The 14,537-nt window shown below is 41.5% G+C and overlaps 1 protein-coding gene across 7 annotated transcripts in view; it reads left to right on the forward strand.

The window, feature by feature from the left end:
* The first annotated feature begins 784 nt into the window (after window positions 1–784).
* Window positions 785–14,537, forward strand: part of LOC121876169 — a 112,149-nt gene continuing 98,396 nt past the window's right edge. For all 7 annotated transcript variants that reach the window (XM_042381117.1, XM_042381121.1, XM_042381122.1 and 4 more), the window contains exons 1-2: window positions 785–900; window positions 3,236–3,312. In XM_042381117.1, the coding sequence (XP_042237051.1) occupies window positions 852–900; window positions 3,236–3,312 (126 nt within the window). In that variant the 5' untranslated portion in view covers window positions 785–851. The remainder of the gene's footprint in view (window positions 901–3,235; window positions 3,313–14,537) is intronic.

Below are 14,537 nucleotides of genomic sequence, written 5' to 3' on the forward strand. Positions count from 1 at the left end.
CCAGTATTTGCCAACAGTGCCTGACGGAGACGTGACCGATCGCCCGGGCGGCTAACAAGGCAATCAGTGGCGAAGAGGATAAAAGTATAACCTGGGCAACTGCAGGTGTTCCAATCTCTCTGGGTAACCGAGATACCGTACTACTGGCACCAGTCTGGTGGCCCTTCTTTGGACATTTACAATCAACTGACAGTCTCGAGCATATCTCGGGGACCAGATAATACTCTAAACAGGAAAGCGCCTCGTTTTGGAGGACGCGCACACCTAGACCCTATATTTGAAGCTACCCAGCGTGTTCGAGTTAATGATGTTTGGTAACTTGTTCCACTCATCCACTATTCTGTTTCCAAACCAATGTTTCCCTATCTCGCGCCTAAATCTAAATTTGTCTAATTTAAAACCATTGCTACATGTTTGCTCATTTCAGCATTGTATGTTTTAGCATCTGAAATTAATTATTTGAGACTATTTTATGTATATCACTATGATTTTATTTTCAAAATACATTTCTCACGTAATATCACGTAAAATTACAGATGAACAAATTACCATGTTCAGGTTTGACTAATATGAGATGCAACAATTTCCCTTAGAAATAACATGATCATTTGTAAATATCTTCTAAACTATAGGAATGAAGCACTGTTACCTAACTTTGATTACGTTTACATTAAAGAAAGTGGGGACAAGTTTTTAGACAGGATGGGAAAACGGATGTAAGGTATAAGAAAACGGAGACAGAATGGCATGCACGAGGCTCCTGGACCCCACCAGTCCACCACAGGGCCACAGTTGATCAGTCGCATGTGAAGAGTCAACGTGTTGTGAAACTGGTGGATTACCTAGATACTATGGAGTTGTCCAGTGGTGGAATTAAGATGAAGATTTTGTTTGTAATCGGTAAGAGAATAACTTTAACTGTTACTTAGTTTTAATAAGATTTTAAGCCTAAAAGTTCTCAATCTTAGCAAAATTGGTGGTCAGTAGATATAGTGGTTAGGTGGTTTATAACAATAACTCACAGGTCTACACTATTACTTACCAAATTATGTAAAATATGTTCTTCAGCGTTCATTATTGGAATACGAAGAACGATTGTGATATAAGGAAAATCCCATTTAAATATCCAATAGAGCTTTGTTTACCTTTGAATTTTCATCGATAGTATTTAAAACTAGGTTCTGATTGGTTGGTTAATTTCATGCTAATTCTTAACAAAAACTATTAAAATTCTTAGTCAACTCGTTTAGTCCTACGATTTATGGATGGGTATTGGGTCCTCCTGAAACTTGGTGGGCGTTAGGTTTATCACTCAAAGACGTGCATGTGCTTTTGGGGGTTACAGGGTCAAAGGTGAAAGTCTTTGTAAATTTGAAATAACCAAGCGGTTCACATCGATTTTTTTTAATATTTTGCCACTTCAGTTACTGTAGTTAAGTTACACAAGGAACTGCAGAAGGCAAGAAAGCAAAGTTTGCTCAATTTCAAGTGTGTTTATTCTGTAAAGTTTGTATTTCACAAAACAAATTATGTAACTAACTACGGCTACGCAGCACTTAAAATGTCATATCCAGGTCTTGAAAATATGGAAGGTTTAAAGAATATCATGAAGTCTAATCTTTCCAAGTAAACCTGTACAGTTCAGTAAATACTTAGACTCGTATCCCGTACAGTGCACTTCAGCTGTCCTGTGAGAGTGAAGGAGTGGACAAGTGGACAGTACGGTAAGGTATGTCAACGATGTTCAAAAGATGAAAATTTCCTATGTTCCGTATAAGATTGTAACGTAAAATAATGTAATTTTCAGTTTTCTAAACACGTATGTTTGTTGAAAAATATTTTACTCCCTGAAAAAAAGAGTTTGGTTTAAAACTGTTGTACTGTGCTATATAATGGTTATTTTATGCTTTAAATATGTATGTTTAACTGCACACCGACGCAATTAAGAACACTGCCTTTTTAATAGTCTTGAATATAAATTACAGATCATTAGGACAATTTATAATTAATGAAGCGACGAGAGAAATCCTAAAAATATAACAAGAAAAATTAATCTTTACTTTCACTATATAATTAGAGATGAATGGACAATGGTAAAAATGTAAATAGGTAAAATTGGGGATAGGAGGTCCAGGGGATAATAGAGACTAGAATGAATGATTGAAATTCAAAGCTGGTTCCCTGGAAATACACGAAATCTGGGACAGGTCGAAAACTTTTGGAATGGAGGGTTGTAGTCGCTAATTCTCGGACTTGAAGAAGTTGTTTAATTATATCATTAGTGTAGATCACAGAGCGCGAGCGTGTGTGTGTGTGTGTGTGTGCGCGCGCGCGCGCGTGTGTGTGTGTGTGTGTGTGTGTGTGTGTGTGTACTAGTGGTCAAGGTCCTACCCCTGCTACTTGCTACTACGCTTCGGCTCGATAATGACGCATGGGTTAAGTCATGTACAGTAGGTGTGGAAGGACAGGGTAGCGAGGGATGAAGGAAGCGGAGTGAAGGAAGGAGAGACAGGGTGAGGATAAGACGAAGTGTGGAAGGGAGTGAGGGAAGACTGGATTAGGAAGAGACTTGGTGTGAGAGGGAGAGAACAAAGTAGATGAAGGTAGGACGAGGAAGAAGCATATTTAAGTAGAGAAAAAAGTCGGGCGATTAGAGTGAGACTGAGAGGCAATGTGAGGGATGGAAGAGGAGGCAGGATGGTGGATAAAACTGTATGATCGTCAGTGGCCGTTGGCACGATGTTCAGATGACTCACGTGGAGCCCCAAGAATGTAAAAATGGGACTATTATGTCAGAGAGAAAATTAGATAAATCCACTTTTGAATAAACCTTTACGATGGATGGAGGATGAAGATGAGAGGTGAACTTCTGACAATTGTTATCGGTCAGAAAATACTGTACGTCTTTAATGCATCATTGATGAGTCATTCATAGCTTCAGTTATATACAGCAGTGACAACCGGTATGTGGCTGTACTGTATATACAACAATCTCTGTTTCACTTGTGGGATAAAAAGAAAATAACAAAGGTGTTGATTGTACGAGGTATATGCTGTATATCTACGCAGCCACAAGTGTTTGCGAGGTAATGTGTTGGGCGTCAAATAATCGTTGATATGAATAATTAAAGAGTTCCCAACAGTTTTTTTCCTCAAGTTTTTGCACTTCCCATAACCTTAACCATCATTATCAGTAACTTCTTCTTAACATAAATTTTTTGTGTATGGTTGACAGGTACGGCGGCTGTGTTGAGTGGAAGGAGCCACGCCCAAGCTTCCCAGGAGCAACCCGGGACATGTAACCCAGGCTGGGTGAGTAGTGACTCCTGTTACACCTTCTGTACACCCCACACCCTCCACACCTGGTCACAGCGGGGTAGGGGGCATCACCAGTTTAGTAAATAATCTATATAGATTTGAACTTAAAACCGAGTAAATATTTTCCTCGTGTTCTGAAATTGAGCGATCCACGTTACCCAAATTTTCGTTCATCTCGTGTGACTTTATTCATGTTTCGATTCTTGATGATGATGTCCTCTCATTCATGGACATTGTTGTATTGTGCATCTCATACAAACCTCAACAGGAATACTGTGTATACAAAATTGCCTGAATTTTTCTTTTTAGTTCATTCTAGTGTTTTTACTAACCTGATCTTTAGTATAAATCTACATTGTTTACCGTAAATTGTATTATCAAATTACCGCCACCGCCACCGCGTGTTCCCTATGATCGAGGGTTCTAGTATGTGTGTTGTTATAACCGAGGTCTATAGACCTTGGTTATGTTACTATTGCGCTTCAACAACGAAGGTCTTTACGCGCGTAACAAGAATAGTAATTACACTGTTCCATCAACAGTTGAAAATTATGAAAGATAAAACTCTGGTTATGGAACACAGTGAGGATCACACTCCCTCGCTGCTGTGTTACGGAGAATAAAAAAGTTCAAACTTTTGTGAGTAAAAGTGATGCTGCTTCCGGGTGTAAACTTACCTGTCCCAGGTTCAAACTATGAAAAAATGCTCGTTGTTGACCTATAATATATATATATATATATATATATATATATATATATATATATATATATATATATATATATATATATATATATATATATAGATAGATAGATAGATAGATAGATAGATAGATAGATAGATATAACTAAATCTAGCACTTGCTTGACGAAATATTTAATAATGAACACCAGATATTGTCCATGACGTAAATAAATTGGAGAAATTTAGTGTCCAGGCTTCCTGTGCAGAACAGTCATGGGGTGTACGACGCCATTTACGATGACCTTCTTGCCCTGATCTTGTTTCAGGAATACCACATTTTCGAAGCTCTGGAGAGATCTCGAAGTTTCGATATTTTGAGTACAGCACTAGCTAATAATTCCCACCAGGAAACTTGCTTCGAGACTCCTCCAAAGCTTCGAAAGTGCAGAGTTCCATGTGTTAAAGGCGATATTGCTGAAAAAAGATCAGGGCACGAAGGTCATAGTAAATGGCGTCGTACACCCCATAACTGTGCTTGCAATTGTAGAGGGAGGGTTTACTATACCCACGGCTGCTCCTCTGTGTAGTTGTCGGTTCAATTCTTCTCCTTTTGCCCACTATCTCATATCTGTCTTATTACGTCTCTCCATCTTATTCTTTCTTGACTTCTTTCCTTTACAGGTACTGTACTACTGGCATCTGTTTCTATTACTCTTTTCATTTCATTTTCTCCTCTTCGGTACGCCGCAACCATCTTATTTTCGTCTCTTGCCTCTTCTGAAATTTGCTTTTCATTCGATTTTTGTTGTGTTCAAGGACGCCCACGCATGATTTTTTAGGATGTGAACTCAGTGTTGTGTAGTAATAATAATAATAATAATAATAATAATTAACGGTTTATTGAAAGAGCTTGGCAGCCAGAAGGCTGAAAATATACAGTTACATATTTGGGGAATGGGTTACGACTTGCAAATAATATACAAGTAACATAAGTGATACAATTAAGATATATAATAACTAGATGGGGAAAAGCTCAAACTACAGGGCATTTCAACATAGTGACAGTGCAAGAAGTAGTATTTACTGGGAGTGAATACACTGGTTTATTACAAGTTATTGGTAATTTTTACAATGGTTGGGACTGGGCTGTTCTTATAGCGATCGGTTCGTGCACGTATGGGCTGGATGCGGTTGTGGTGTCGAACAGCAATTCTCGGGCTAGGGATCTCAGGTGGTAGTAGGAGCCGGTGTCGAGGATGGTGTAGAAGCTTCTTACCAAATTTGCAGATGAGGTCGTGGTGATGGTCAGTGAGAGTCGAAAGGGTCAGTGTGTTGAGCGCTTCTTGATATGTGGAGTAGGAAGGGAAGAATAATCTTGCATGCCCTCTTTTGCACTTTTTCTAGGTGTTTACGTTGTGTGGCATTTAGGGAGGAAGACCAGGTAGGGGAGGCATAGGTGAGCTTGGGAAGTATGAATGTTGTGTAAACACTGAGGAGCTCGGGTGCAGGAACTCCGAGGGACTTGAGTCGGCGGAGGAGGTGGAGACGGAAACTGGAGGATTTGACAACTTCACTGACGTGTATGATGCTCTGTGTACGAAATTATATTAATGTTTGCTGAATTAATTTCTCCGCTTTTTCTTTGAGTACATTTTCTGTATTTTTAAATCTGTTTATCTATGTATATGCCTAGAGACTCTCTTCATGCTTATAGATATAAAAGTAATAACTTGTGTTTTTATAAAGAATTTGAACCTGTATTGCAAACAAAACTAAGCACAGCATATTTTGTATAAACCTAAGTACTGTGCTCAATTACGATATTTACATCGTTGTTGTGATACACGTTTGATACTTAGTTTAAAAATTACTTTAGACTCCTGCTTTTAAGAAGGGATTGTGATCAATACACATGTACCCTTTTTGCCCTTTACTCCCACTACTTTAAAAAAAAACTCGAAACAATTAAGTATCATTCGAATCAGTTTTATAAAAAGGAATATCATTGAAACAACAATTCGACAAAGTGTATCTATACAGACATTTTATAAAAATATGAGTCAATAGAGCAAATATTAATAACACTGATAATATTACAATTTATACACGGTAACATTATCGAAAACAGAATGCCGTCAGCTAGAAGACTGTTTGAGAGCTTTATGGGTTGGAATACCATAAGACACCCATATTCATACCTACGGTTGACTATGTATTTTGGTGATCTGTCGGTGTTAATATCTGAAAGTCTGTCGAAATAATCTGATGGAATATCGATTTATAATGAGATGGTGTGAAAGGTTATGACGCAGTGGTATAATACACAATATTGTCTATGAATTACGATTTTCCGTGGGAGTAAAGTGCAAAACATAGGTAGTACACGCCGCTAAATAAGTCATAGGCTACAAACCCCGCTACGTCCAACAAGGTATAGATTAATTCAGTCTTTTATATTTAACGGCCATTAGTCTTCATTAAGCTAATATTTCAAGTGCAGACAAGATATTAAAGTAGAGGAACTGGGGACAGCAGCGTGCGTGTTGTCTAAGACTGAAAATCTGCAATCCAGCACGCAAGGAGACCTCGTCCTCTGCCACCCTGACACGCACACACCCGCACTCCACCCACTAATGCTTCCAACAGCCAACCTCAAGAATCGTATCACTAAATGTTTGCCGCCATCCACCAGCTCGGAATCGCCACCAAGGAGCATTCAACAAATAAAAAGAGCTTTAACTGTATCAGGCATCAGTCAAGTGTTCCTTCCTCCCTTACTTACATCATCCTAGCCCTCGAGAACCACTAATCCTCAGCCATAAACTGTCACTGATTTATGGAGAACCCATTTTAAAATTTATAGTCCAGTACAATAAAATTTCAAGTGTCCGGTAAGCCCGACGTTTGTACCAAATAAACCGATACTTTAAGACGAAACATTGACAGCCAGCGAGAATATAGTAAAGGATTTTGGTTTGGTTAGTATTAATTTTCCACCGGGACGTAAGTTTTTCATTTTGAGTATTGTTTGAGGAGTGTAGCCAGAGAATTAAAGGACAACAGTTGTTAAATAATGAACTATGTACAGTACGTGGCCACTTCTGCTAGTTGTTACTAAAAAAATATTTACTGTTACATCAAAAACAGTAAATAGTTTGGTTACATGTAACAGCTAGCCGGATGGAAGAGTCATCATCTTTATAACTCAGATTAAATACATTACGTAAAGGATGTAAGAGTGATAAATATCTGAAACTGTTTATTAATACCTGGCAAAATATAACACACGCCGTGCCTTGTTTAATGCACCACACGCCGTACATTAAATGCGATACGGTGCAAATTATGTAATTATCGGTATTTACACTTATGATCGTAGTATTTTCAGGGTCGCTGTTTAAAGGTCACCGGAAAAATACTATTTTCAGGGTTCGGTTCTGTCGTTTTATGTCAACTAATAATGTTTTGTATTTTAAGGTGATAAACGGTCCAAGTTGGAGGGTAACAGTTATTTTTCACTGATAAATTTGTGCATGTTTAATCTAAAATAGCTCGTGATATGGGAAAAATAATATTCCGTTTACTTTCCACAATACCACAACACTGAGGTAGGTGACTGGTTAATATAAGCGACAACTGTTGTTAAAATAGACGGATGAACGTATAACATTTTAACTATTAATGGCCATTCGTAAAATAATGTATAATGACAATTTTTTTATTAGTCGATCGAGTTCTTCGTACAGATCGTCCCTGCCTAAAATAAATTATTTCATTAGTGTTAACTATAAATTCTAACCAAGCGAAATACTTGAATCAACCCGTGTAATTATTCAACGCGTCGTCAAATGTCAAAAACTATCTGATACAAATTTAATGTATTTAGTGTGGCTTCCTTAGCACCGGGAACGAGGTATCTTCTGAAAACCATCACTGGTGTCCATGGCAGCAAAACAAAACATATTTCTCACCTGCTGGAGCTTCTACACCCTGGAACAAACCTCTAATAGTCCGGGGTTTTTACTCCTGAAATTCGAATCCTATTCTTTCATCTTAACATTATGTTTTTAATTTACATCAATTGCCAGTAGGAATATATTTGTAGAAGTATAGAACAAGCCGATTCGCGAGAAAATTATTCATTTGCGTACAAAAATCTGCTAAATAATCTTCAAAACTAAAAGAAAATGGGTCTTAAGATCGAGCCCCAACAACACATTCGGACGATTCATCGATTGCTAAGTAGAATGGCTAGTGGTCTAAAATATTCATTGGACAGTCTCATGGCAAACACGGGGCCCGGCCGTAGTCGATGTTAATTTTTGTTTTGGTCTTCATAGGAAATCAATGCGGTGTAATAATTTTTACTGATAATCAGTTTATCAGGTCAGGAAAGTAACTTGTTTTAAAAACTTGGGTTAATCTGCACATAAAATTACGTGGTGTGTGTGTGTGTGTTGTGTATGTGTATGTGTGTGTGTGTGTGTAGTTTATCCTATTTATGCCTGCATTTGTGTGTGCAAGTGAATGTGCACGACTTTGCTTGCATGTGTGTGCTTCGAGTTTATGTCTGTCAGTTTTGTGTGTACATTCACTTGCATGTCTGTGTGTACATTCACTTGCATATCTGTGTGTACATTCACTTGCATTTCTGTGTACACTTACTTGCATGTATGTTTGTGTGTGTGTGTGAATTCATCGATTTGTAAACAGTTTCATCATTATTTTTAACATCTTGTCTGATTAAACTTTTCTCACAAAGAATATCTAAACACACACACACACACACATAATAATAATAATAATAATAACAATAACAATAACAATAATAATAATAATAATAATAATAATAATAATAATAATAATAATAATAATAATAATAATGGAAGCCCCTCGTAATCGAGGATGGCCGGCCCGAGGGTCACCTTGGCGTGAATTTGTTTAAGGTGTAGAAGCTGTCGCCAACACAACAACCACACCCTGAGTTAACGAGCTGCATGACCCAGTGTCAAGGAATAATCCGAGAAGACCGGACAACTCGCCAACTGCACTGGCTAACCATTACCCCGGAATACGATCCTACCCAATTACTTCTGGGTAGTCAGGGGCAAATGGAGTAAAGATACTTGCCCATAGTTTCACCCTATCCGGGGATCGAACCCGGGTCCACTCGCTTGCGAGGCAAGCATGCTGACCACACACACACACACACACACACTGGACAATCAAAGCTGAAAAAGATCCCCGCTGACGAATTTTCACACAGTAAACCTCACCTAATAATAATAATGATAAATCGGTCAAGTTTATTTAAGACCTGAAAAAGAATAAATTAGTTCGGTTAAAAAAAAGTTGAAATAAATATTTACCCGGAATAAACTTCACAAAATTTACGTAGTTCTTTGCATTTTATCATGTTCTTTTCTCGGTGACATTTTCTTGACCGCCGGAGTTTCGTTCGATGGGTTATACGGTAATTTAGCCCAGTGGGGTTTTCTCATGCGATTCAATTCAACGGTATTTTCTTTGTTGATATTTTCTTGGACGAGATTTTGTTTTTCGTTATTTTTCTCCATTAAAATTTCGTACAGCGATATTTCTTTATCGGAATTTTGTATATTAAGGGCGTGTCCTACTACTGCGATGGTGGGAGGGGTGGGGGGTAGTTCCGGCTCTCACTATACGCATAAATCATTCACGATCCCACTAATAAATTGTACTTAGCGGTCATCACCAGCACGGGATATCAGCACACACCCGCAGCTAAGTTCTGGGAAAGTGCTGCTGACCGTCTGTGCATAATGAATTTTGACTGAGTAATGTATTTTCTGACAACACAGGCATCCATTAACTCGCTGTAAACATTCTGTGGCAAATTTTATACATCTTTTGCTATCCGAGAATTCCTGCGTCAGAAATGTTGAGTCTGAATTTTGAGATGAAACGAAAACGAACATTACTCCAACATTATTCTCCAAACATTATGTTGTGTTGTCAATATGATGGATTTTACTGAAGCGTAAAGGGTAATGCGTACAGGATGCAGTTTAGTATACAGTATCTTCCTATAAAAAATGTATCCGGGTCAAATTCGTCTTTATATAACAGCTTAAAATAGTTATGGGTATTTTTTACATAATCGTGTTTACAAATTCATAGCCTAGCACATATAACATACTACCGAACTGTATGTAGGCTCTAAAGGTGAGAGTATTTTCCAAAACTGACGTCCGGATTACTGAAACCTACAAGCTTTATATCTCTTGAGAAGAAACAGGAATATAGACAATATGAAAACCCCGTAAAAGACGTTTTGACTCATGTCATGGTTATAATTCAAACACTTCGAAAACGTTTGCGTAATTTTAGCGCCATCTGCCGCGAGTTCCAAGAGCCATTTTCCATTCTATTGGAGATAATTTTAATCAGATCTCCAGATTACGTATGTGTGTTAATTGGTACTCGAACGTCACACTCGAGCACGACAAAAGTACGTAAAAACTTGCCAGAATTACGCAGTATGTTAGTGGTGTACCTCAATGACATGTTTTCATTGGTCCACAACCACCATCCGCGGTGATCCATTCATTATTATACTAACGCTTCTGTTCTGGATAAAATGGTGATTTATGGCTATTTCTTGTTATTGGTGGTGTTGGATACGAGCGTGAGTCAATATCGTGTGCGTCAGTAGTGGTTGTGTGGTGGATCATGTTGCCGTGACGCCCACCAGTAACGCCATCCCCACCCCCCTTCCCTCACTCCCTCCAAAGTTCCACCACAACGTGCTTTTCGGAGTCTCATTATCATTGCACTATTAATGATCCCTTAGATCCCACTGCTTGCCAGTACTGTACACGCACTACCGGACACCAGGCAGTAGTAGGTAGACCGCAAGGAAGGTATCAGTCTCGCTAATACCTATATGTACAGACAAACAAAATTTCTTCACCCTGAAATCTCGTTACTCCTGCATTTTCGAGATACGATAGTCATGTTGCTTCTATTTTATTAAATCTTCTCACCGAGACATTTTTCTCCTTTTATTTTATATCCTTTCTTCAAGACATTTAATGTATTTGGAAACTTGCGACCGGTTCATTCAGCTCCGTTCAGACTTACAGGATAGGTTAATGTAAGGTTACCACTCAAAGAGGAACGGAGGGACGCGTGTCGGCCAGTTACCTCATCTCTACGGGTACAGTTATAGTCCGCCTCCTCCCTCCTCTTTTACCGTGTTCTTTGTCAAGGTAGTAATCCTCTGTCATGACTTACTGGCTATCTGATACGGTTTAACTCTGAGCACGGTGGTATAACTCTGAGGACAGTGGTTTAACTCTGAGGACAGTGGTTTAGCTCTGAGGACGGTGGTTTAGCTCTAAGGACGGCGGTTTAACTGTGAGGACGGCGGTTTAACTCTAAGGACGGTGGTTTAACTCTAGGGACTGGTTTAACTCTGAAGACGGCGGTTTAACTGTGAGGACGGCGGTTTAACTCTGAGGACGGTGGTTTAACTGTGAGGACGGTGGTTTAAGTCTAAGGACGGTGGTTTAACTCTGAGGAGGGTGGTATAACTCTGAGGACGGTGGTTTAGCTCTAAGGACAGTGGTTTAACTATGAGAACGGTGGTTTAACTGAGGACGGTGCTTTAATCCCCCGAGGACGGTAGTTTAATCCTCTGAGAACGGTGGATTAACCCTTACAGGTCTATGGTTTAACCCGTTAACAACAGTATGATTTCACACAATAAGGGTAATAATTTAAACCAGCGTCCACAAAGCGTTAAATTACACCACGTGACGAAGTTGATAGTACTCCCGTCTAACACGCCAACACGAGGTTCAGCGGAGAGTCCTCACAAGAGTTATGGGGTGTACGACGCCATTTACTATGACCTTCTTGCACTTCTTGCACTCTGCACTTTTCGAAGCTTTGGAGGAGTCTCGAAGCAAGTTTCCTGGTGGGAATTATTAGCTAGTGCTGTACTCAAAATATCGAAACATCCAGATCTCTTCAGAGCTTCGAAAAGGTGGTATTCCTGAAACAAGATCAGGGCAAGGTCATCGTAAATGGCGTCGTACACCTTATGACTGTTCTTGTAATTAGGTCACATTACCATTATTTATTCATTCAACGTTGTACTGACGGAAGGAAGGGACCCTACAGTAAGGTTGTGTGTGTGTGTGTGAGGAAAGCGGCCATATTACTCAGAAGTTTGAGTCATTATACTTAGGGGTTCAGATACATTACTCAGAAGGTTATATCATTATACACAAGGGTTCAGAGACATTACTCAGAAGACTAAGTCATTATACTCGGGTTGGCATCGTGCTCAAGCCATTAAGGTCATAATTGGGATTGAAAACCAATATTGTTTTACAGCAGTTATCATACCACGTCGAAGGTGGATGACTGTACAATCGGTTGAGATTCCGTCTTGTGTTTCTGTGTTAGGTTAGATTGGGTAGGTTAGATTAGGTTGGGTTGGGTTAGGTTAAGTTGGGTTGGGTTAGATTCGATTAGGTTGGGTAGGTTAGATTAGGTTGGGTTAGGTTAGGGTGGTGGTTGGTGAGTGAGTGGTGGTGGTGGTGGGTGGTGGTTGGTGGTGGTTGGTGGTGGTGGTGGGTGAGTTGAGTTAGGTGGTGGGTTGAGTTAGATTGGTGTGGTGGGTGGTGGTGGTGGTGGTGTTGAGTAGGTTAGATGGTGGTGGTTGAGTGGTGAAATTAGGTGGTGGTGGGTGGGTTAGGTTGGGGTTGAGGTTGGGTGGGTAGGTATGAGGTTGGTAGGTGGTTAGGTGATTGGTGGTGATTGGGTGGGTGGTGGGTTGAGTTATGTTGGCTGCAAGGCGCGTCATTGGTGTATGTACAGTCCAACGTCCTTGGTGGTGTGCAGGTGACGGTACTAAAGATCTATCTTTGAATATCTATACGAACGCCCTGTTTCTCCCCTTCCCTCTCTTACTACTGTATTACCACCTCTTTCCTCCTCCTTCCACCACCCTCACATCTTGTACTGTGCTCCTCTTCCTCCTACTACTGTCCCCCTCTCTCTCCACCTCCCTCCCTCACATCTTGTGCTGTGCTCCTCTTCCTCCTACTACTGCCCCCCTCTCTCCTCCTCCCTCCCTCCCTCTTGTGCTGTACTCCTCTTCCTCCTACTCTGTCCCCCTCTCTCCTCCCCTCCTCCCTACATCTTGCTGACTCCTCTTCCTCCTACTACTGCCCCCCCTCTCTCCACCTCCCTCCCTCATCTTGCTGTACTCCTCTTCCTCCTACTGTCCCCCCCTCTCTCTCCCACCCCTCCCCTCCCTCCCCACATCTTGTACTGTACTCCTCTTCCTCCTACTACCGTCCCTCCCCTCTCTCCACCCCTCCCTCCTCCATCTTGTACTGTCTCCTCTTCCTCCCACTACTGTCACCCCCTCTCCACCTCCCTCCCTCACATCTTGTACTGCTCTCTTCCTCTACTACTGTCCCCCCTCTCTCCTCCCTCCCTCCCTCATCTTGTACTGTACTCCTCTTCCTCCTACTACTGTCCTCCCCCTCTCTCTCACCCCCTCCCTCATCATGCTGTACTCCTCTTCCTCCTACTACTGTCCCCCCCTCTCCCACCCCTCCCTCCCTCATCTTGTGCCTCCTCTTCCTCCTACTACTGTCCCCCCCTCTCTCTCTCCCTCCCTCCCTCATCTTGTGCTGTCCTCCTCTTCCTCCTACCCCCCCCCTCTCTCCACCCTTCCCCTCCCTCACATCTTGTACTGTGCTCCTCTTCCCTCCCTTTCTCTCCCCCTCTCTCCTCCTCCCTCCCTCATCTTGTACTGCTCCTCTTCCTCTACTACTGTCCCTCCCCTCTCTCTCCTCCCCTCCCCTCCCTCTCTTGTACTGCTCCTCTTCCTCCTACTACTGTCCCCCCCCTCTCCCACCCCTCCCTCCCTCACATCTTGTACTGTACTCTCTTCCTCCTACTACTGTCCCCCTCTCTCCTCCCCTCCCTCCCTCACATCTTGTGCTCCTCTTCCTCTACTACTGTCCCTCCCCCCTCTCTCCTCCCCTCCCTCCCTCATCTTGTACTGTGCTCCTCTTCCTCTTTCTACTGTCCTCCCCTCCTCTCCTCCCCTCCCTCCCTCACATCTTGTGCTGTACTCCTCTTCCTCCTACTACTGTCCCCCCTCTCTCCTCCCTCCCTCCCTCCATCTTGTACTGTGCTCCTCTTCCTCCTACTACTGTCCCCCCCTCTCTCCTCCTCCCTCCCTCCCATCTTGTACTGTACTCCTCTTCCTCCTACTACTGTCCCCCCTCTCCTCCTCCCTCCTCACATCTTGTACTGGCTCCTCTTCCTCCTACTACTGTCCCCCCCCTCTCCTCCCCTCCCTCCCTACATCTTGTACTGTACTCCTCTTCCTCCTACTACGTCCCCCTCTCTCCCACCCCTCCCTCCCCTCACATCTTACTGTACTCTCCTCCCTACTACTGTCCCCCCTCTCTCCACCTCCCTCCCTCATCTTGTCTGTCCCTCTTCCTCCTTCTGTCCCCCCTCTCTC

Source organism: Homarus americanus, unplaced genomic scaffold (assembly GCF_018991925.1).
Source record: "Homarus americanus isolate GMGI-L3 unplaced genomic scaffold, GMGI_Hamer_2.0 scaffold34921, whole genome shotgun sequence".
NCBI classification, from domain to species: Eukaryota; Metazoa; Arthropoda; class Malacostraca; order Decapoda; family Nephropidae; genus Homarus; species Homarus americanus.